The sequence below is a fragment of the Halichoeres trimaculatus genome, unplaced genomic scaffold (assembly GCF_033239565.1).
Source record: "Halichoeres trimaculatus isolate MK-OKI-2021-1 unplaced genomic scaffold, fHalTri1.1 fHalTri1_scaffold_24, whole genome shotgun sequence".
In the NCBI taxonomy this organism is placed as follows: domain Eukaryota; kingdom Metazoa; phylum Chordata; class Actinopteri; order Labriformes; family Labridae; genus Halichoeres; species Halichoeres trimaculatus.
The window spans coordinates 5527840-5551913 of record NW_027437202.1 but is presented as its reverse complement, the minus strand read 5'-3'; the positions used below and the strand labels follow the sequence as shown (position 1 = coordinate 5551913).

The following is a 24074-nucleotide window of genomic DNA, read 5'->3' as shown; positions in this document are numbered from 1 at the left end:
ATCTGACTCGCATTATTAGAACAAATACAATATGAGACAGACTTAAAGGCCAAGTCCCCAGATCAGAGTGTATCAACTACACGCAGCAGAACACAAAATACAGGCGGGAGTTTACACACAACACAAGCTGTGAGGAGGCAGAGAGATCTTAATCCCCTCTTACACACACACTGCTGTGAGCAAGATTATTAAGTGTGTGTCTTTTTATTAAATAAAAACACAAGGAATAAATCTGCGCTTGGATTCTAAGTCCTTTTACCACACGAGGATCTTCGTACAAATCTTAGATATTGAAGAGATTTATTGCTTTCAGAACGCTGTCCTGAGATTTGAAACCCTTTTCTGTCTCTGTAGAATCACGTTTGTACACGTGATGTGTTCAAAACAACAAGATCAATTCCTAAATGGAACTTTAGATAGACTTATTATGTCACATGTTGCCTTAATTCCTAGAAAAGATGAGCACAGGAGACTTATTTGGGACTATTTACAGCTACAATATCATCGTCATTCTTTCTATTTTTGTTGTAGGGGAACAGACGGCACAGCCATGATCCAGGTGGTACGTGGAGTATGTTTTTCAGTTTGGTTCGATGTTAATTATAGCAGAACTCAAACAGATGGAAGCTTTCGTAACTGAAGAAGAAAAAGCAAGAAGGAGGTCTGTCGAGGAAGTTCAATGCACCTTTTTTACAGCCCTTCAATGCTGGCCAATTTCTGCAAATCACCAAAACACCACATGCATCCTAAATTTATCTATTTGAAATTCAGCATGTTGAGCATAGCTGGTTGAACACCTTAAGGTACCCTTAAATATCTATAGATAGCTAGCTCAAACTTTTGCCGCATAATCAGGAATATGAGCGCAACTGAAACTTCTCTGCTGTTATCAGAAAGCAGGTTCAAACAAGGAAAATCCATTTCCACTAAACCATTTTAAAAAAGCTGCTTTCGCCACAACAAAGGCGATTTCAGTGCAACAGGCTGAACTCCGGCCTCATCCAGGACGACTGATTAATCTGAGCTAAAATTATTCCCAGGAGAAAATACGTAATAATAATAACTTCAAAAAGCATTCGTGCTTGGATACACTCTTTTAGCCTCACACACACAGACACACACACACAGATGTTGTTTGTATTAAAAAAAGAAAAAAAAAGCCCTCCCTCAGTCTTTCCCAGAATCCCTTGTTGATTCTCCCAGCATGCTCACAGGTTGCAGCGAGAAGGAGGAGGAGCTAAAATGTCAAAGTTCTCCTGACAGGAATGTTTGATCTTTCTTTTCTTCCTCTGCATGTTGTTTTCCAACATCTAGCACCTCTTTATCTCCCCTTTTTTTTCTCAGTATACGTTCACCCCTCACTATCAGAGCAGAGATCAAGTTTAAAGATGGAGGGATGGGGTCATGGGTTCAAGAGTGAACGTGCGCTTTAACACGCTTCGTTAGTCTCTGGGGTTAGCTTTGTTTCTTCCTGGGACCAAAGACTTCAACAGATTTAAAAAACAGACTTTTCACACAATCAAATCATGATGGAAGCAGTGTGCTCTCCTCAAAACTTTTATACGCAAGTCACCTTATCTTATTTTTCTAGAATAAACTGTCCTTGTTTTTTAGGTTTAAAAAGAAACTCATGTCTTCATTGTAGCTATTTTTCTCACTACATCATAAGTATTAGGATCATTTTTTAAGCAAGAACTTTAGATTTCAACACTTAACAACAGTTGTCATCATTACCAAATATCTTAATCTGTTATTGTACTTTCTTTTAGCTGATACCACTTTTATTTGGGGAATACACCAGTTTCTGTCCCAAATCCAGTTACTTTTCTTCTTAAGTAAACCTCTAACTCCATCTGCTGGACATTTTGATTCATTACATTAGCCTGTCAAATACAAGAGACAACCCCATTTCTCAAAAGTTAATGGCTTCCAAGTAATTTCAACACTAGATTTAGCAAAAGACAGTGCAAATACATCATATCCAAGTTTAATACAGAGGAATGTTATAGTTTAAGATTAAAATTACTCTAATTTTAAATTTGGTGACAGCATGTTTCAAAAAGGTTGGTAAAAGGTGGAATACGCTCTTCCATTATCATGACACTTCTAGACTATTTCTTGCAACTTATTAAAGCCAACACATGTTAACACTCAGAGTCCCCTTTAAAAAAGCTGGTGGTATTGAAATCCAATCTTAGGACAAAGAGCGGCACTGTGCTTTTGATTCCTGGTGCAGTCATTGTCCCTAACAGCTGCTGGGACTGTTTCTAAATAGAACCAGTAGTGTGGTGTCAGCCCTTCAAATGACTGCTATTTATTCAGCAAACTGTTTTCTGACACATGCTCATTAAAGGAGACTTCATATCTTTCTGATTGTCCTCATGGTTCCTCTACTCAAAGGATGTTTTCGATCTGTCTGTGTTCAAGAGGGTATGCCAAGGCTGTGAAGGTCAAATATCTCTGACAACCGTTTGCAGTTGCAGTGTCTATCAGACGCTTCAGCTTTCCAAAACACTCCACTTGAAGAGAGAGTTATTGTCTGAGAATGCAGGCGACAACTGTCAACACTTGATTTAAATCAGTGGGGGCGGAAATGAGTTAACGGCAGATGTACTAGCGCTCGCTTGGGGAAATGCAAGCAGAAAAAGTAGGAAATTCTTGTCTAACTACTTTGATATGTGACAGAAATCTTTCATCCTTAGAAAGTTAGACATTACGAGTGTCTTCTAACGCCCTGATAGCGAGGACTACACGTGTCAATTCTTCAACACTTGAGTAATCTTTTCCTTATCAGAGCTTCATACATCACCGGACAGTCTGACCTCACACTGGCAGACACTTCCACATGCTGTAACGCGGACTGAATAAATCATTTAATTTTTTGAGCTAAACAAAAATCTTTGTTCACCTCTATTCATAGATTTTTGAAGGAGAAGATAAAATCTGTTAAGGCAGCTTCTGCTTGAAAGAAATGATAAGATTATTCTAAAAAAATATTTTCTTCGATTTAGTTTTGACTGAACCACTGAAATGACCCTGAAGGATGTTGAACATAAAAATTACTGATACAGATGTTTCTCAAAATCCCAACCAGCTACATAGTCAGTCTTGGTAAAAACAGTCAAAAATGTACCAAATTTTCCAAATCCAACCGATTTCTCTAGGGAAAAAAACAATAATAATTCTATCTTTGAGTTATATTGCCACCAAACTTCAGGGCCACACTCCACTGAGCCTATGAGCTATTTTTGGATCTGCAAAATGCAATAAGTTTTCAGGAGGATCGAATTTGACGTCTTTTATTGTCAGGTATTTCGAAAGTGAGTGTGCCATGATTGCACAACTCCAGTTGGGGTGATGTAATACCTGTTCAAGAACATTTCACAGTTCTGTCTTAATCTAATTACATTTGTCTGTTTGCTCTGACCTCAACAAATCAATCCTTTCTCACAATGACGTGACTTTAATCTGACCCTATTTGTGGCTCAGCATCATGACTCAAGGAGCCCCAGCAGCTGGGGCGTCCTTTCTTTTCTAAGGTTTAACTCAGGGTATCTGTTGAGCCTGGTGATCCACAGCAGAGCTCGGCCTCCCCTCTATCTTTAGTGAGCCACAGTCTGTGAATGGACAGCCTAACTTTATCTGACCCCTTGTCATCGAAGCTGCCGGTATTTTTAGGTAGTGGCTCGCAGTGGCAGCAGCTGCAAAAGCATTTAATGCCCCCCACCCCCATTCCAACCCCCTCTCAGTCACTCTTTAGCCATTGGACAATGAGTGTATCAGAGCTGACGCATGAACCAAGAACTCTGCTGAAAGCCTGTGTTTATATTCCTCTCACCTTCCTCGCCACCTGTAACTTCACGACAAACAGAGGAGACACAACCGAGAGAGCCAACAGGGGTGAACTGAAGATCTTATTTTGTTGAATTGCTTTGACTCTCATTGACCAGGAGGTGAACTGAATCTGAGTCAGAATCTACAGATAACAAACCAAAGGAGCAAGAAGAAAGGCTCTCAAAGCTTCATGACTGATCTACAGAGCAAGGGAACCAACTTCTGTACAAGCGAAAGACTTTTTCAAAGAAGGACCAAAGGTCACACGAAATAACTGATGACAGCTTGAATGTTTGAGGACATCTTTCTAAGCAAACACGACTACAGTTACAAAATGGTTTAAAGACAGCGAACTCCAGCAGAGGTAAGTGAATCTTCAGTAAATACATTCAGTGAAAGGAGATTTCTCAAGTATGTTTGGGATGAGTTAAAGTCATATCAATCTTGACACAGCAGCTATCCATGACCCATGAGTTGATCCTGTTTAATCTCAAGACCTCACAAATATCTGAGGTGGCATGACTGATGATGCATGCTGCTGAGAGGATGTGCATGGGATGAAGAGTGGGATGCGTCATCCAGAAGGGATGTTAGCATCGTTTAATGCTAAAAGAAAGACGGTGACACATGAGGGACACAAATGAGACACTGGACTGTTATCCATCGGCTGGTGTGGCATGAAGTGACGTCTATATCAAGAGGCTCGGGGAGGATTACAGCAACAATTTCTAGAAAAAGAAAAGAGACAGCTAAGACATGCACACGCTAATGAGCTAGTAATGTTTTAGTAAGCTATTGCAGATGTGTCACGGTGTGCTATGCGACACATGGTCACTGCTGTCTTTTTTTGGACAGACTACTTTATAAATACACTCTTCAATGAGTTACAGCACCAGCTGAGAGGCAAACAAGTAGTTTAAGATTGCTAGAAAACCCACTTTAATAAGCCACTGTGAAAGTGATAAAGAGCGAAGCAAGCCTTGGTTAAGCCTTGACAGATTCATGAAGCAGTTGAAATTTTATTATTTCTTGCAAGCGTCCCTGACTTGATGTCATCTCTCAGGAGAATACAGGAAGCACATCCAGTTTAGTCAAGAATTGAATAATAAGACTTTCTTTATTTTACAGCTCTTCCACTGAAGATAAGACGTATTAATCAAGAGGCTGAAGCAACTTGTTTCTTCATTCCAAGCTCAAAAGAAAGCAACAGTCATGGATATCTTTGGAGGTGCTCCTCGTGTTTTAGGCTACCCACGCCCTGTCTTGGCAAAATGTGGCACAGATGCCACGCTGAGGTGCCAAATCGACGGAGACCCTCGTCCTGATGTGATATGGGAGAAAAAGAACGTGCAGATCTTCTCTGATGGACACTTCAAACTTTCTGAGGAGGGCAAAGCGTACCTGTTGACCATCACTGGGGTGACCATGCAGGATGCTGGCCAGTATATTTGCAAGGCCAAAAATAGCATAGGTGAGACCTATGCAGCAGCTTCACTCAAAGTGGAAGGAGAGGCCCAGCCGCAGGAAGAGGAGCAGAAGCAATTAGTCAATGGTGTGAACGGTCACTGTGTAGTGCAAAATGGTGAGCACAAGAAAGAGAATGGAGAGTGGAAAAGAAAGATAACTGAAGAGCTTGATCTAACATCTGATGATCGACCACGCTTCCTCATCAAGCCTCTCTCCCTGCGTGTGGATCGGGGAGAAGACGCCGCCTTCTCCTGCAAGATCTGGGGTACTCCTCTACCTGAAGTGACGTGGGAGAAAGATGGAAAGAAGCTGAATGACATCTTCGAGAGTGCACACTTCAGTGTAAGCAGTCAGGATGGCGGCTGGTTCCAGCTTAAGATCTACAGAGCACGCATGCCAGACAAAGGCGTCTACACCTGCAGGGCCGTCAACTGCCACGGCGAGGCCTTGGGTGGCGCTGTTCTGCTTGTTGAGCCGATACCTGAGCGAGAGGACAGTAAAAAGTCCTCGAATGGTTACAACAGCAGCCAGTGGTCTCCGAAGCAGAGAGGCGGGAGGCACAGCTTGCTGAAGATCACAGAAGAGCAACATGTCAGCGCGTCGAAAGCCAAGAAGTTTGCAGTGGCAGAAGGGAAACACGCCAAGTTCCGCTGCTTCGTGACAGGGAAGCCCAAGCCAGAGATTGTTTGGAAGAAAGATGGAGTTCCCCTGGAAGCCGGGAGGCGACATTTGATATTCGAGGACAGAGAGGGTTACTACACACTGAAGGTTCTGTACTGTAAAGTGCAGGATACAGGACTGTATGTGTGTGCAGCTTCAAACGCTCTTGGAAACACACTCAGTGCTGTTCACTTATCCGTCAAAGGTGAGATATACTCAGATTTTATCAAGCTACACACAGTTTCAACATTAAAGTTCTAGACAAGACGTTACGGACATTATGTGCCTTGCAAAGTCATGCTGTCATCCGTTAAAGTGGCGAATGATTCCATCCTAATCCTCTCATAATGGGCGGATGATTGTCAGGGTCACATTCCTATCATACACACTCAAACAGAAAGCCAGCTGCCTATATGATAAGTGTTAGCTCAGTCTGGGGGTCTACATGTCAGGTCTTTGTTTACAAAGGGGAGCAAGTTAAGAAACTAATCATCGCATGGTAAGTATTTATCGTGGAGTGAAAATCTGCTGTTCTTCAGAGGTAGATCGGAAATAAAACAGATATTTTTTCTAGGATAAAAAGGAAATTCATCTACAATATCTCTTTTTGTTGATTTACTGGAGAGTATTTAACATTTAAAACACAAACCATGTTCATCAGGCCCAGCTGTGCGGTTCAGGCGTCCCCTGAAAGACGTAGAGGTCAGAGAAAGAGACACTGCTGTGCTGGAGTGTGAGGTCCCCGATGAGTCGATCCCATCTGCCTGGTACCTGGAGGACCAGCGGCTGATGCCCAGCAGTAAGTACGGGATGGAGCAGAAAGGAACCAGGCGAAGACTGACCATCCATGATGTTGGGACGGATGACGATGGCGTGTATCTCTGTGAGATGCCTGATGGAGCAAAGAGCATTGCTGAGCTTTCAGTTAAAGGTATGTCACTAAAACACCAGATCCAGATTAGCCACAGTAGATTTGAAATGAATGAAAAAAATTAAAAATGCTTTTACTCACAGGTACAATTCTTCGAAAGCTTCCCCGGAAGTTGGAAGTCCTGGAGGGAGAGAACGCCGTCTTTTGCGTGGAGGTGGAAAGCGACGACATGGAGGTGCACTGGTTCAAAGACGGTTTAAAGCTACACGAGACTCATCAGACGATTCTGAAGTCTTTCGGCAAAACTCATATTCTGGTTTTTGTCAACGTTGCCTATCATGACTCGGGGGTCGTGACCTTTGTTGCAGGGAGGTCTAAGACGTCGTCACGCCTAAAAGTCAAAGGTAAATCTAAAGATCTGTTAAATGACAGGGACGTGACTGGAAAGAAATGTCAAGCTAATTACCTTTTTTTATTATTTTGAGCTCTGTAATATTTAATCAGGATGTAAATGTGATAGTTTTTCTGTGTTTCAGCCACCAGACACTGCCCTCCCATCTGCCCAGCTGAAGTCAAAATGGATGTCGATCGACCCAACAGCGCCCTGCTTACCTGGGTTCCTGCCCCCAACAGCCAGACCTCCACCCGATCCATCTTTGTGGTGGAGAGACAAGAAGTGGGCTCCCAAGAGTGGCAGAAGTGTTTCACATCAGAGAGCACAACAACAGCTGAGGTAGCAGGAGACAGCGTGCCATGTGAAGGAGACTACCGGTTTCGTGTCTGCTGCATCAACAAGTATGGACGGAGTGGGCACGTGGAGTTCCCCAAAGCTGTCCATCTGGGTGAGGAAGTCAACTGTGGGGTAGAAAAACACATGATTAACATTTAAATTCACAACTTTACTTTTCTTCTAACCTGAAACTGTTGTTTCCTTAGTCCCTGGCCCCAAGATTTACAGCAACCTCAAAGGCTGTGAGGTGACAGAAGGAGAAGACGCCCACTTCTCCATCGACCTCTCTGCCACTATGGTTGGAACCTGGTTTTTAAACAGCTCTCAGCTGCAGCATGGTGGAAGATATTTGATAAAGCAGTCCCAAACAAAGCACTCACTGGTTATTCACGAAACTAGCTCTACAGATAACACAGCAGAGATCACGTTCATAGCAAACGGAGTGCGAGATTCAGCTGTGCTCACAGTGAAACGTAAGTAGAAGTATCAGGGACTACTGCATCTTTATCATGTCAGGTCTAATTCTGTTTTATTTCTCCACAGCTGCTGAGATAAAATTCAGCCCTCTGTCGGAGTCAGACAGCAATAAGAAAGTGGAGATAGGTGACGCAATCGTGCTGTACTGTGAAGTCTCCCACCCCTTCGCCAAAGTCTCCTGGTTCAAAGACGGAAAGGAGCTAGAGATAACTGATGGGCTTAACATCCAATCAGATGGAAACATGAGGAGGATTGTGATTCAGTCAGCTGATGCATCTAACTCTGGAGTTTATACATGTGAAACTTCAGGAGACGTTATCAAATTCAACGTGGACGTAGCAGGTATAGGGTTAATCTGTGCTTAGTTCCTTTATTTAATAAAACTAAATTTAAAAGTTTTTTTTTTATGAAATGTTTTAGAAGTTCCTTACATATCAGATGTTGTATCCCAGGTCCCCCTGTGGAGTTCACTGCGATCCCAGAGGAGGAGCTCCATAAAAGCAGCATGGAGCTGGACCCTGTGGTGCTGCTCTGTCACGTCTCAGCAGACGATGCTGAAGTCATCTGGTAAGATAGAAAAAAGTGTTAGAAACATGAGAACACATCATTGTCTATTTTTTTACATGTAGAAATAGTCTATTAAGATCCCGATCCATCTTTTATTTTTGGTTTTCCTCAGGTACAAGGACGGCTGTGAGGTGAAACCCAGTGACAACATAACCCTGCAGGCAGAGGGAACCATGAGGAGGCTGATCATACGCTCTGCAGAGACCTCAGATGCTGGAAGCTACACTTGTCGTGCTGGAAACAACAGCATGGATTTCACTGTCAATATTAAAGGTATATGCAACTTTCTGTTTGTCTAATACTCAATCATGAGACACACTGGCATACAATGACTTCTTTATTTCAATGTTTCTAACACAGACCCTCCAGTGATGATTGTGGAACCGAAGGATGACGTTGTGATGGAGGGATATGTCTCAGAGGAGATCCACTTGCAGTGCGAGCTGTCCCGCTCCAGTGGGAAGGTGTGCTGGTTCAAAGACGGCCAGGAGGTGGAGGAAAGCAGCAACCTGCGGCTGGTATCTGAGGGTCCTTACAGGAGGCTGAGCATCCTCAGTGGCTCTGTGGAGGATGGTGGAGAGTACGTCTGCGAGACAAGCGGAGACTCTGTGTTTTTCCAGCTTACTGTCCGGGGTAAGAATACATCCCTACTTTGTTAAATCATTTCCAGTAAAACCACACAGAGAATCTTTGAAGCATTTAAAGATTTTATTAAATCTCTCAACAGAACCACTGGTGAGAATCGTCTCACCCCGTGAATCAGACTTGGAGCTGACCCACTTGGCTCCAGAGAGGCTGGAGCTAAGCTGTGAGATCTCTCAGGTGGATGCTCCTGTCAGGTGGTACAAGGACAGCCTGGAGGTGGAGGAGGGTCCAAACTTGATCCTGGAGGTGGATGGGGCTCAACGCAGACTCGTTATACCGTTTACATCTGTGGATGATGCAGGCGAATACATCTGCGATACTGAAGATGACTCTGTGGCTTTTCTGTTGACAATTACAGGTAAGAAAGAAGCAAAAAGCTGCAAATAAATAATACAGTGAAACACGTGCAATAAAATACATTTTATTTTAGAGCCACCAGTGACACTCACTCGCCCGGAAAACATGCCGGACAAACTGGTGAGTGAAACAGGCAAACCAATCGTGCTGGAGATCGAGGTGTCCCGCATCGGTGCTGAGGTCAAGTGGTGGCTGAATGGAAGAGAAATACAGGAGAGCAGCAACATCAGCATCACCGAGGATGGACTCATCCATCGTCTCACCATCCTCTCTCCTACACCTAAAGATTCTGGGAAATACACCTGTGATGCTGTTGATGATCAGATAGATTTCCAGGTCAAAGTGTCAGGTAAGAGGCGCTGCTGTTTCACCTGAGAGGACGCTTCTCCTATGATGAAGAGTGTTGATCTGAATGAAACTCTGTCTCATCAGAGCCTCCGGTGAAGATCCTGAGAAAGTCTGAGATAAAGACAAATCTTAAATCACTCATTTCTGACGACATCGTGCTGGAGTGTGAGCTCTCCAGAGCCAACGCCATCGCCAAGTGGTACAAAGATAGCTGCCGTATTGAGGGAGATGAAAGGTTCTGTGAAGAAGAAGAAGGTCCTTTCCGATCACTGGTCATCCTGAATGCTGAGATCGGAGACACTGGAGAGTACTTCCTGGATGTTGGAGATGACAGCATCAGCTTCCAGGTTACAGTAGAAGGTAAGGTACATTTTGTGCGCTTTATTAAAAAATGGTTAAAGGATTTTCCTTGAACACAGAATATGTGTCTTCTCTCTTCTTCGTAGAGCCGCCTGTGAAAATCGTGGGTAACTCAAATGATCCTGACTATCAGGAGATGATGGCTGGAGATGATCTTATCCTGGCATGTGAAGTGTCCCGTGCTAACGCTGCAGTCCAGTGGTACTGCAATGACAAGCTGCTCACCGAAGACTCACGAGTCTACATCGAGACTTACGGCACTTTGAGAAAAATTATCATCTCAAACATCCAGGCATCAGATTCAGGGAAGTACGTGTGCGATGCCGTGGACGACAAGATGATCAGCATCGTCAGGATTCAAGGTAACGACTCTTGAGTGATGCCTCGAAATATTTGGATGTCAATAAGACAAGATGACCACATTCTTTTCTCTCTTTCACCTTTTTCAATCAGAGTCTCCAGTCACATTTGTGAACAAACAGGATGACAATGTGGTGACGGGTTATGAAGCAGAGAGTGTGACTCTGACGAGCTATGTGTCCAAAGAAAATGCTTTAGTGCGTTGGCTGAAAGACTGGACGCCAGTTGAAGGGGAGCGTTTCCGAGCACTCACTGATGGCCATGAGCGGACTCTTACGATCGATCCGTTGAGACGCTCTGATGCTGGAGAATACACCTGTGATGTAAACACTGACAAGATTCACTTCAGCTTGCTAGTGAAAGGTTAGCATTTCACACACTCTTAACCATTAAAATAGTCATACAAAACTTTTCTTTGGATTGATTTATTTGGGTGTTTTTATTTGGAATCACAGAAATGAGGATAAAGTTCATCAGTTCCCTGCGAGACACTGTGGCCCATGCAGATGGAATGGTGACCCTTCGCTGTGAGGTGTGTAAGCCAAAAGCAGACGTCCAGTGGTTGAGGAATGGCGTGGAGATTGTTCCCAGCAGAAGGTTTTCAATCAGAGCAGATGGAGTTGAGAGAAGTTTGACCATTCACCGTTTAACGAGAGAAGATGCTGGAGAGTATGCCTGTGAATCAAGAGATGATCGAACTGCAGCCAAGCTGACAGTAGAGAGTAAGTACAACTGGACACAGATTTTTTTATTTTAAGAGCTGGAAAATGACATGAAAATTACATCTTGTGTTTCTTCAGTGCCTCGGGTGGTGGAGTTTCTCACCGAGCTCCACAACACCACTGTGCTCGAAGGAGAAGACGCCACCTTCAAGTGTGTGGTTTCCCCCGAGGACGTTCAGCTGGTCTGGCTCATGGACAACGAGCCCGTCACGCTGGGGGATCGCTTCCAGGCGAACCAGAACGGCTTGTGTCACACTCTGGTGATCAAAAGGTGTCAGATGTTGGATTGCTCCAGGATTACAGCAGAGGCCGAGGGAAATATCAGCAAAGCTAGCCTGAAAGTTCAAGGTAGAGACATTACATGAGAAAAAAAAAAAAGAGATATACGCAGTTGTCTGACTCTTTTAACTCTTTTATTATGATCATTTCAGAGGCTCAGGTGATGTTTGTGAAGAGAATGGAGGCAGTCATGGCTGAAGAGTTCTGCGATGCCACCTTGGAGACAGAGATCAGCCTGGAGATGGGAGAAGTGCAGTGGATGAGGCAGGGGGTGGTCATCCAACCTGGTCCAAGACACATCCTGGCTCAGAACGGCTGTAAGCGCAGTCTGACAATCCTGAACCTGACGCTGGCTGACAGGGGGACGTATCGCTGTGAGACCTTGCATGACAGAGCCCAAGTGAAGCTCAACGTGGAACGTAAGTGAAGATGATGACAGACAACCCAGAACATCAAAATGTCACACATCTTTTTAAAATAAACACAAAGATGATAAAAATAAAAAAGGAAGGAGGACTTCAGGAGTTGGCTGCTTTGTCCTGGAAATCTCAACTGATGAGTCTTGTAGGTAGTGCAGCTGAGGTACCTTCTATTGTGAGGCGTTTTCAAAGTATCACTTGGTCAAAACAGATCCCAGGAATAGCAGGGCAAGACCTGTAAGTGTGAAAAGGTTTTCTGAAACACAGCCACGCTGTCAACAATAGCGTGCTGAAAGACACAGTGACAGTGGACAACAGGGCTCCTGTAGGTGTTGAGTTTGTAATGTGATAAATTAAGCTGAGGCTATATTTGAACCCCCTTGAACACAGCGTCCTTTTTGATGTAGAGTGACACATTAGCTATGCTCTGAAACATGTGAATGTATGACTGAAGATCCATCTTTTTAAAGTCTCTCATCTTCTTATCTCTTCTTGTCCAGCCCGTAAAATCTCCATCCGTAAAGGCCTAACTGACCAAGAGACCTTCGAACGGGAGACAGCCTCCTTCGAGGTGGAGCTCTCTCACACAGATGTGGAAGGAGTCTGGCAGAAGGATGGCATCCGAGTGAAACCAAACAATCAGTTCCGGGTGAGCACCAACGGGTTAATCCACGGCCTCACACTGTCCAACCTCACCCTGGAAGACACAGGGACGATCGCCTTTTCTGCTGAAGGGGTTCGCACGACTGCAAGGCTTACAGTAAAAGGTGAATACTGATCTATGGGTGAAGTATCGAGAACAACAAACAAACTTAACAATATCATTTCATTCGGTAGTTAATATGTTCCACTGATGACACAGAACGTTTCACTTTTTTATTTCATGAACTGACAGAGACTCCTGTCTCCATCCTGAAGCCGCTCTCTGATGTCCGTGTGGAGGAGGAATTCCCTGCAACGCTGGAGTGTGAATTCTCAAGACAAATTGTCGAAGTCAAGTGGCTGAAGGTAAAGACCGTTGAAAATGTGCTTCAGACAGTTGAAGAGCAGGTTTCCGACTGATGAACTTTACCGCTGCCTCTTTTTTTATCAGAATGGGTCAGAGCTGAAACCAGGAAAGAACTGCAGGATCTACTCAATGGGACGGAAGCGATTCTGTCAGATTACTCAGTGCTCCCTGGCTGACTCTGGTACCTACACTTGCGACACCGGAGAAAGCAACACCTCTTGCACGCTCGAGGTTTATGGTGAGAGTCTAAACCAAAAACCCAGGGGGAAATGATTGTGATTTCAGAGCCTCTGTGCAGACAATAAAAACAGCTTTTTAAACTTACCAAACACCCCCATCTGGAGGCTGAGAAGAGAGACTGCACTCAACAGCTTTAAGTCTCAAAAACTTAAAATAAATTCAAATTATCTTCCTTATTTTAAATTCATATATAGTTAAAAAATTGTCTATCCACTAACCTCACAGAACACAAGTTGGAGATAGTGCACGATCTGGAGGACCTTTACATCCAAGAGGATCAGAACGCCGTCTTCATGTGTGAAGTTTCTCTGGAAGACGTAGCTGGGGAGTGGTACAGGAATGGTCACAAGATCCGGCCCACCACTACCATCAAGATCCGCACTGAAGGTCAGAAAAAAGAGAAAGTGGTTGATTAGTTATGAGGAAGAGTGATCAGCAGGAGTGATACAAGTGCTTAGGAGGACATCTGGTGGATGTACAAGGAGTTGCAACATCTATTTGAAATAGATTGTACAAGTGTTTCTGTCTTTCAGGGACCAAACACTTCCTACTGATGTGTAATGTCACAGAAGAAGATGCTGGAGAAATTCGCTTTAAAGCTAGGGATGTTGAATCCACAGCCTACCTTGAGGTAGAAGGTAAGTTCAACATTTTAACTGCTTCTTTCAGCTAAATAATGTTCCACAATATATCCAAAACATTTCCCTCTCACCTCAGAACTTCCTGTCTCCATCGTAAAACCTCTGCGAGATCGAACAGCCCTGGAGAAACACCGTGTGATCCTTGAATGCACTGTTTCCTCGCCTCGTAGCAGTGCCACCTGGTACAAGGGCAGCGAAGAACTGTTTCCCTCAGACCGCATGGAGATCCTGGCTGATGGCTGCTCACATAAACTGGTGATTCTGCAGGCAGCTGTGGAGGATGAGGGAACATATAGCATTGAGGTTGGGGAGCACTCATGCACAGCTAAACTGATGGTGGAAGGTATGTTGGGCTGACAATATAATTAATGGAGCCACAGCTTGTTAGATGGGTTGGATTTTAAGCAAATTTTAAGTAATTTGTTCTTTTTCTTTACAGCCCAAGCCCTTGTGATGGTCAAAGAACTAGAGGATGAGGAGGTAAATGAGTCTGAGTCAGCATGTTTCCAGTGCGAGGTGTCCGTCGCCATAAACAAGCCCCCTGTTTGGACTCTGAATGGAGAAACTTTACAGTCAAGCCCATTCGTCCGTGTGGAAAACCATGGGACAGTCCACAAACTCACCTTAAAAAACACCAGCGTGGACATGAGTGGTGTGGTGAAGTTCACAATGGGAAAGGCCAAGAGCAGCGCTGCATTGACTGTAATTGAAAAATAAAAAGAGAAAGAAATGAAGGTGACTGAAAGACAAAGCAATGGGAATCTCACACATCTTTTTTGAATGGCCTGCAAATCACGGTAAAACATTATTTCAAAGAGAAGATAATGATTAAATAATGTATTTTAAATCTGAAGCATGCTACTTCAGTGAAGTTATTCCTTTTTTTACAGTTTGGATTGTATTTATTTGTCTGTTAAAGATTTTTAAATGACTTCACATCATTGTACTTTGAAGGAAATTGAAAAATAAAGGAAAGGAAAAGCTGTTCAATGCATGGTGTCAAACAATTTGTAACTAGTTAAATTAAATGGATGTACAATTTAAATACTGGCAATTCAGGCATGATTTTTTTTACCTTTTAAACTATCTATTACACTGTTATAAGCACAAAATAACATTCATGAACAGTAAATAATGTAAGAATGTTTGAATTTGAGTACATCTTACCTGTTATGGTCATTCCAAATAGCTAGCGGCTAGCAGCAGTTAGCTGTTCCTTTGTTCTTCTGGCGGGACATAATTTCGTTGACAAATGTCATAAACTTTTTCTTAGTGACTTTAACTTACAAATTGTCTTAATTCTTTGCAATTCCGCTCCGAAATTGGCCATAAGGGCTCTGAAGTTTTTCATTGTGGCCGGAAGTGTTGTCATTAAAAAATTAAATGGCTGCGTATGAAAAATCATCCGTCTGCGTTGACAGCCTATGATCGACAGGCTAGCGGCTACCGGAAGTTAGCTACCGGTATACGTTAGTCTTTTGTTCCTCTGGCATGGCAGAATTTCGTTGACAAATTTAATTAAAATTGTTTCTCAGTGACTTCAACTCATATATTTTCTTATTTATATATACTCTCGTTAAAAAGTTCACAAAAAAGACTCTGAAGTTTTCCTTGAGCTTAGCTGCGTCATCGAGGGCGGGGACGACCGCCATTTAAAAGTTCAATGACTGCTTTATTACAGCTATCAGTCCAAAAAAAAAAAAAGATAATAAAATAAAAAATAAATTACCTAAATATGAGAACATTTACATGAATAATTCATATATTAATGAAAATTTGTTTGCTTTATTATTGTGCAAAACAAAATATACATACCTATTGAATGTGTAAGAAGTACAGTATCAGTGAACGGGCCCCTGTAGTGACACATTTGTTTTATATGTAATTAAAAAAAATGAATGATCCATTTTTTTTTTCCAACGCATAACAAAATCAGCGTTACATCTTACAGTAATGATGGCTTACATTGAACAACTACAAAACCGTTTACCCTGTTTTCTATTTTTGCCATATGCTGGTGTTTCTGCTCCATATATTCATTAATATATGAGGTAACCAACCAAAAACTAAATATTGTATCAAGAGGACCAACTCCAGGGGGAAACCAGACAAAATAAACAGTATTCAGATAAGAACATGGCTAATTTGATTGACAAAAATTAGTTTAACATAGAAAAATAACATAATAGCTCTTAACATGGTGGATTTATTTGTCCATCCTGTCCCATCAGGTCACATCACTAGCCTGTTATGAAGGCTCTTCTTCAAATCCACCTTCATTCATCAGTGTCAACATGTTATTGTCAACGCATACAAGGGAAATTATAGTCTGAATGGTGTCCAGTTTGAGCCTCTAACACCATTATTAATAATTTAAAGAAAAATCCACATTGAAATCACTTCACACTGCTTGAAAAATGTTCCTCCTTGTGTTCTAACCAAGGATCAAAAGATATTATCAATAGGCCTTTAAAAAAAAAAAAAAAAAAAAAGTAGAAGTGTTTCTGTGTGAATTTCTCTTTTAAATCTGGACTAAAACCACTTGTTCATTTTCAAACCCTTTACATATCCTTGAGTCCTCATGGCAGCTCCCTCTCTCGACACACATTTTATCAAAGAGTCCTGCAATAGTTTCCAGCCCATGTGTACCGCTTGTACTCTGAACCTTATGAGAAGCCATACTATATTTTTGCATCATGCAACTCTTTTTCCATTCTTTAACAGTCCATATGCTGTGAGAAATTCAAGTGTTGTGAATGTGGCGTTAAATCCACAAACTGTGCTGATGTGACAGCCTCAAAGCGGTTTTCCTGGTCCTCTTGTTTCTTGAGTGGACATAGCTGTGACTGCTTTAGTCACACAGGTGTATTCTAGCTGTAAAATCCACGTCCGATAAGCATAGCAGCTGCTCCTTTACAGTCATGTACGGATGGTTCAATATTCATAGTAGTGTCAGGCTTTTAACTGGAAATACTGCAGGTTCATGCTGACACCTTGGCTTGTTAAGTGGGGCACTATTTCTTTGTTGAGAATCAATTTTCACTGCAAAAAAAGTCAAAATTTAACTGGATCTTTCAATAATTTTTACCTTTTTACAGTAGCACAGTCTCATTTAATACATAATGCTGTTAGTGCTGGGTTTAATTACAAAATATATACTGGGCTGTATTCCCACATGGCACTGAAAAAGTCCTCTGATGAATTTACCGATCCTCGAAAAATATATTTAAAGAAAAAAACCTCCACTTTTTTTTGTTCAGATTCATCATAACACTGTCACGATTACTCAAAAACGCCTGATCATGTTGCTCTAAATACTCTAAAATGACACCATATGTGTGAGCGCAGACAAATAGTGTGATGATCATAAGATTAGGGTGACAAAATGTTATCTAAAAAGTCATCTACAGTACGTATCCACAATCTGCTCTCTCATTTAGTAGACTTTTCAGTTTTAGGTGTATACCTTTCCTGTTACGAAATCCAAGATCTTCTGCAGGACGGTACTGCTACATCCATGAGAGAAGTATATCCCCAACACTCTGGTGTCAGGATTTAGAAAGTAACAAAGCAACTTTCCGTTTGTCCAGCAGGTGGCAGCTTAGCCACCCAAAACATGACCTGGTTTTGATACTGGGAGGGTGAGGGCTCGGTCAGCTGTGAAGCAGTCTGTGTTCAGGGGGGCAGTGATAGCTGGAGCTGGTGTTGTTGTGTGTAGTTTTCATTCTGTTTGCCGTTTTTTTGTTCAGAGCTGAGATGAGGAATTGAACACTGTTAGCTTGCGGTCCCTTGTTGTTTGAGGACTGTGTAGACGTTGTCCACTTTGCTCAGCCGCTCAAAGAAGGGGATGAGGTCCAGGAGCTCGGTGTCGGACATGTCGTCGAACCACGAGGCTACGGGGACCTGAAGGGAAAAAAACAGATCAGATGATGAGTGACCCTATGTTCCATTTAACACATCACTATCACAATGGAGGTGACTCAGGTGTTACATGTTGTTCAACACTCACTGCATTGTCAGGGTGGAAGACGTAGGAGGCAGGGGAGTTGTCAATGATAATGACTTTGTTGAGGTCGCGCCCGAGACGACTCAGGTCCTTGACGTAGTTCCCCCGATGGAAGACACACGACTCCCTGAAGAGGCGGCAGCGGAAGGCACCCCACTTATCCAGGAGGTCTGAGACGGGGTCTGCATACTGGAGAGATAACAAAAAATGGATGACAGCAGCTCAAACCTTGTTTTTAATTCATGCACTGTTGCAAAACTATCTGCAAATTCTCACCTTGGCTAAACTGGCAGTAAAAAGGACGCACTCAAAAAGCTCTCCCATTCTCTTCAGAAACTCGTCGACATGTGGCCGCTTCAGGACGTACACCTGGAGGATTCAGAATTTAAAATCAGGAACGTGCACGGCTTCAACTGCAACATGTTTCTACAAACCCAGCAGCTGCAGGAGCTCTGTTTCTGGGAGTCAGATTAGCAAACGATGACATTTGAGAGGGTTACCACTCCGCAAAGATTTGGAAAAGAACATACAAATCAGATCCTTCAAATTATAATCTCATGCATTCTTGACTTGCAAAGGAAACTAAAAATAAAAGCACAGACAAGGATTTGTTTCCCGTTTCCTTGAAGCTCCTCCATGTTTTCATCGTTCCATAGCATCGGCGGCTGAGGGCAGCGTTCCTGAACCAAGTCATCCGGAATAGGCTGAGCTTGTCTGAACAAACCTATCCTGGATTACTTGAATCAGGCCCAGACCCAGGGTACGTCATCCGTCTTCAAATCCCATAAATGCACTCAAGCACCTTTTACCACAACCACAGAGAGGGTGAAGTGCTGTCAGTGTTACCTGGTGTACTGTTCCATCGATTTCCACAGGAATGATGAAATCTGCGTTGTTCACTGGCTGTAAAAGAAAACAAAACATGAGATTTTATCAAATAAAGGAATGTTTACTTTTACAGTAAGGAAAGTAGAGAAAAGTTTAACTTCTCCAAAAGTCATAAGACAGTGAATTTCAAGGAACAGAACAGTGCCGGCTTGTTTTAAACTGGGTGTTATTGCAGGACAGATGCAGGTAGAGACAAACAGTCTGCCTGTGTGTGTACATGGAGGAGCTCAGTGTTTATTTGGGTTTATGAAGCAGCTAGTTTGGGTTTGGCTTTTGCCAGCCATGACAGTAATGTCACTCTAAGCCAAAAACAACCAGATGGAGGAAAACGCGTCCTTAAAGAGTGATTTTCAGATTAAACAGCTTTCTTATGTTGTGATGGGATTACAGCAGAGCAAATACGTTTATATTCTTATTCTTCCTTTTACCTTAAAAGAGCTGTGAACTAATGTCTCATCCAGATCTATGACAACACAGATCTTTCCGGAGTCTTTTGACTTCACAGGAGGCAGCAGTGGCTTCACCTGGATCTAAAAATACAACAGAAATCAATATTCACAAAAAAGGAATAAGTTTGACCTAAAATGCAGTTTGAATCTGCTAAACACTGATTTAATCTCCCCCGTGCTGCCAAAACAGGGCGCGATTACGTGCAGGGACAGAGGTAAACACACCTTGGAGACGGTCCCGTTCTCCTCCACCAGAAGTGGAGCGTTGTTGTTGACGGGCGGGGGCTCCGGCTGGTCCCGACACAGGCAGCAGAAGAGGCTGGAGAGGAGGCCTCTGCTGCGCGGCTTCTTGGAGGATAGAGAAGGGGAAGAACCTGCAGAAGCGGAAGAGGAAGAAGGGGAGATGATTCGCCAAATATTCTTAATGACCTGAACATTTGCATCACACCTCGTCATGGGGATTTATCCCTGCAGTCACTCAAAAGTTTTTACGTGAAGCTTTTTTATTCTTGTTCCTGGCTTTCACCAGCACATATTAGAGATTATTCCCAAACAATTCCACTTATGCCTCCATCTTGACAGCTAAAAGAACACCCTGCAGCTTTCCTCATACCTCTGTCATGTGCACAAACCCTCCTGGAGACGCACGCCGCTGCCAGGAGCGATTGCATAACCTCCTAAGTGTGATGTCACCAACAAACAGCCTCAAATACCACCAATGAGCACCCAAGAAATTTAACACTTCACCCTGACTGAGTTACTAAGCTACTCATAGTCACAAAAAGTTCAAACTTCAAAATAAAAGTTAATCTGTTACATCAATCTAAAGCTGTATGAACTGATGGCACTGCTGACAGCTTTCGACAATTTCGCTTGGTATGCAGCTTGTAACCTCAATACTATGCAACCAAACTGCTCGAGCATTAAAAAACCTCAGCGCAACAATAACCAAGTGTACTCGACTTCAGAGTTAAAGGAGGGTTGTTCAAGTTAAAGGAATCAAAAGAGGGACAAGTATTTCCTCTCGTTAGACTGAAGAGTTACATTGAGTACAGAGTAAACTGAGGAAGACTGTGCAGCTACTTATGAGGAAACAAAGGAAAAGCCTGGCATTAAAAGATTATTAAGACCCAGTAGACATCATTATAATCTCTTATGTAATCCTGAGCAACTCTGACATAATGTGATCAAATAAATGATAAATATTACTGAAAGTGTTCTTTAAATGATCCTCATGTCCCTGAGATCATTCCTCCCCGTGCCGACACTCCAATCCGTGCTCCTCTACCTCCCATAAATCTCCGATCAACACTTTGTTTCGACCTCTTTATGCTCCACGCTCCCTCCCTCGCTCCGGACGTGACTGTGTTACCAACGCTCCGGCCTCTGTTGTGCATCTCTCACGCCTCTGTCTTTCTTTTTCTCCTGCTCAGTTTGTGGATTCAAACCCTGTCTGACCCTCCGCTGGCCCTGTGTGCTGCACGGAGGCCATGACGGGAAGAGGAAACAGGCGGGTATCAGGGCAGGAAGCTGCTCGCCATCATGGCTTAAATCATGTCAGGAGAAAAAGTTTTAACCAAACAGGCATGAGAAACACTATGTGTACAAACTTTCTAATTCAACTGTTCAAGACCAGCTGCTCCACAGACTTCCTTTACATCACCTGCTGGATTACACAGGTATCCAGACGTGTTGCTTCCTGTCCTGTAACTTATCAAAAATGAAGAACTCAGCGTCACCACAGGGAGGAATACTTTAACATCTTATCAGCATGGTTTATCAGCCTGGATCCATTTAAAGGCTTAAGTTCCTGTAAATGAGCTTCATACATCAGACTTGATCAGAGGGACGACTCGTCACGTGTTTCCTGACTTATCTGCCAACACATCATTGACAGTGACAGCATTTAAACATGTTTTTATGTGGCAATAAAACTCTCCAATAAAGCACTTTAAAGCAGGTTAGTGAAAGCAGAAATATCAATTAAAGAGGCAGAGTGTGTAAAACTATTCAGATGTTAAAAGAAGAAAATAGCGATAATCAGGAGGAGTGATCTCCAGTTACTCGGCGTGTTGAGTAACTCCTTGTTTTGGACCCAAAGTTGAGAAACACTGGTTGCACCAAAAATGGCAATAACAAGGCTTTCATTTCACATTTTACAAGATCTCAACCACACAGCAGACAGTTGTCCTTGGGACTTTTTACAACCATTTCATTAACAGAGCGAGAAACTATAAAACTGAAACTTCACAGATCCTGTAAAACACAACTGAGGCTGTAGTTAAACTGAAACCAAAAGTTTTATTTTGAAGTAATGCAGCAAATTAAGTTTGGTTTTAATGAAGCCACAGCCTTTTTGAGGAGGACAGAGTAAACATGGTGTTTGGAACAGCAGCTGCGTGGGGATCTGGTTATGTAACAGATTATACTACAACACAGTTACAAGAGATCTGCTGCTTAACATCTCAGCTTACCTTTAAATGTAAAAATACCCACTGAGTAAAAATCAGTTTCAACACCAGGGTTAAATATGTCAGTATGGAAGCCTGGAAGGATATTAGACTCTAAAACAATGTTTAGCTCTTACTGCAAGGACAGGAAAAGGTTTCACAGGGATGATGACCGTTAGGACACCTGATTATTCAGTAACCAGCTTTTACACTCAACAGTATCTCACTGGGTTTTGTATACAGTAGCAGAAATCCTTGCGCTGATAAAGTTGGTGTTAGTCACGAAGAAAAATCAATTAAAGAGCTTGCTTTGTAGTTATTCATTGACACAGAGGAGTGCTGTATGAAGGTATTAGCGCTGTGATTCAAGAGACACTGTTTTACATTCACAGTATGATGAAAATAACTTTAATATCAAACTTTTGAGGTTTATTCTTAAAGATACAGTACAGTATTTAAGTTCTAATGCCACATTACACAGCTAAAATAGTACTAAAGTTTAAAAATACTAATTTATAGGGATATTACTGCTTTTATTTACATCTTTAACCTCTTTATAGAGTATGTAAACACAACACCCTCACACCCCACTATCTATATAATTATAAAACGTGTCTTTTGACGTTTTTTTTTGTTGTTGTTGTTGTTGTGAAATATGACTTTATAATTAAATAAAAAGTCACTAAGTTTGTAATTTATTTTTTAGCACTATATTTATAATCTCCATGTATTTTCTTTCAACAAAATATACTGTATTAAACCATGTACAATAAAGCGTGTTTGTTATTTTTTTGTGTTTCACGCACTGGTACAAAAGTAATTATTTAAAAAAGTTTTGAAATAAATATTGTGACATAAATATTTTTAAAAAATTATAGTTCAGTTTGATGATAAAAATATAAATTAATTAAAAGGATTTATCACTGTTTTAAAATTTTACAAATATTTATCCAGCGCCGTTACGTCACTTCCTTTACTTTCATCTGGGCCGCAGCCATAATCTATGCAAAACATAAAAACAGTGACAGTTTTAGGCTATTCTTCGTCCAGATCTTTAGATAATCACACCAGCGTCAACTTTTACGTGTCTGAACTTTAGGTTAGACCCATGTGCAGACTGTAAATCAACGGTTCAAACTTTAAAAACGAAGCTGCAAAACTTTCTGACAAGAAGTGCAGCTGGAGCGTAAATAAAAACACTTACCCCTGTCTCCTGCGGCTTTATTTCCCTCTTCATCCCGGCTAACTTGTGTGATCACTGAGGACGGATTGTCCATCACATCCAGGTCTGGTCCAGAGTGCTGACCTCACACTTTAAACTTAGAGATTGTTCGCAAACTAAAACAAGTTACCATGAACGAAAGCGAGGCTGCAGCGGTCCGGGAAACATCGCAACAAGTCGCTTAAAGTTCCTCCATTACTCTGTAAAAGTTGTCGAAACCTGTTACGATTATAAAAAGAAAACTTTGAAACATTTGACAGGGAGAAGACAACTTTGATTCAACATGGAGCTCGACTCCGCTCGCAATTTCAAGATACAAACATGGAGGTTTCAAGGCTTCCCATTTCAGTTAAAGTGGCGCAGTAAGGGAATGGCCGAGCTCAACACTCCCTCTTCTGGCGTCTGCAAGTTTGAAGATGATCCCTCAAAGTTGCACGAAACAAAGTTGCTTTAACTCCTTTGTTTTTCTGCATTAAAAATTCAGCACACATGCTAGCAGTTATGCAAATCATTACAAAACTGTACTGTTAGCTTGCTGTCTCCACGAAACCGCGCAACTTCTACATTTGTGACTCTTTAATTGCCGTATTAAACACAAATTAAACGATTCCTTTTTTTTCTTTTTAGGTATTTTTTTACGTTTTATTACTGCTTTTATTAACATTTAAATATACTATTTATTACTTTTACAGTGCACTGCCGTGACTTGTTTGTTTCAAATGTGTCAATAAAGTTTTTTATTTTTTTACGCTGACGAATTTTTGTAGTCCAATTAACATTAAACAAATGCAAATTCCACTACAACGCTTAATTTACTCCAATTAATTGGCTAAAAATTACGTTTCTTACCTGTAATGAAGTTAAAAAAGAAGCTAAAACAACGTAGAGGATTTAGAAACGCCCAGTTTGGGTCTCCTTGAAACTGCCTGGAGTCAGGGAGCGTCGCTAAAGTGCAATCCTTTCCTTTGCAGGAGGTATTTTTCTTTTCATAAATAAAACCAGCAGCACTTACCTTTACATGTTATATATGCTTTCTATTATTTACAGATATTTTTGCTGTAAAATTGCATGAG

The 24074-nt window shown here is 42.0% G+C and overlaps 2 protein-coding genes across 2 annotated transcripts; one reads left to right on the top strand and one right to left on the bottom strand.

Moving 5' to 3' along the window:
- The first annotated feature begins 5046 nt into the window (after positions 1-5046).
- obsl1a (obscurin like cytoskeletal adaptor 1a) lies at positions 5047-14778 on the top strand. The gene is made up of 22 exons (XM_074664809.1): positions 5047-6166; positions 6623-6892; positions 6976-7236; positions 7369-7674; positions 7769-8035; positions 8106-8381; positions 8492-8606; positions 8719-8879; positions 8967-9239; positions 9334-9609; positions 9682-9957; positions 10041-10316; positions 10403-10678; positions 11477-11746; positions 11830-12096; positions 12597-12863; positions 12992-13104; positions 13190-13343; positions 13571-13732; positions 13879-13983; positions 14063-14329; positions 14426-14778. Exons 1-22 carry the CDS (start codon positions 5047-5049, stop codon positions 14701-14703), a joined length of 6036 nt encoding a protein of 2011 aa, XP_074520910.1. The 3' UTR covers positions 14704-14778.
- Positions 14779-15807: 1029 nt separating this feature from the next.
- On the bottom strand, positions 15808-23522 carry LOC141786158 (carboxy-terminal domain RNA polymerase II polypeptide A small phosphatase 1-like). Its single transcript, XM_074664892.1, has 7 exons — positions 22984-23522; positions 19555-19703; positions 19309-19410; positions 18839-18895; positions 18269-18361; positions 17996-18181; positions 15808-17889 (listed from the first exon to the last, which is right to left on the bottom strand). Exons 1-7 carry the CDS (start codon positions 23054-23056, stop codon positions 17761-17763), a joined length of 789 nt encoding a protein of 262 aa, XP_074520993.1. The 5' UTR covers positions 23057-23522; the 3' UTR covers positions 15808-17760.
- Positions 23523-24074: the final 552 nt, after the last annotated feature.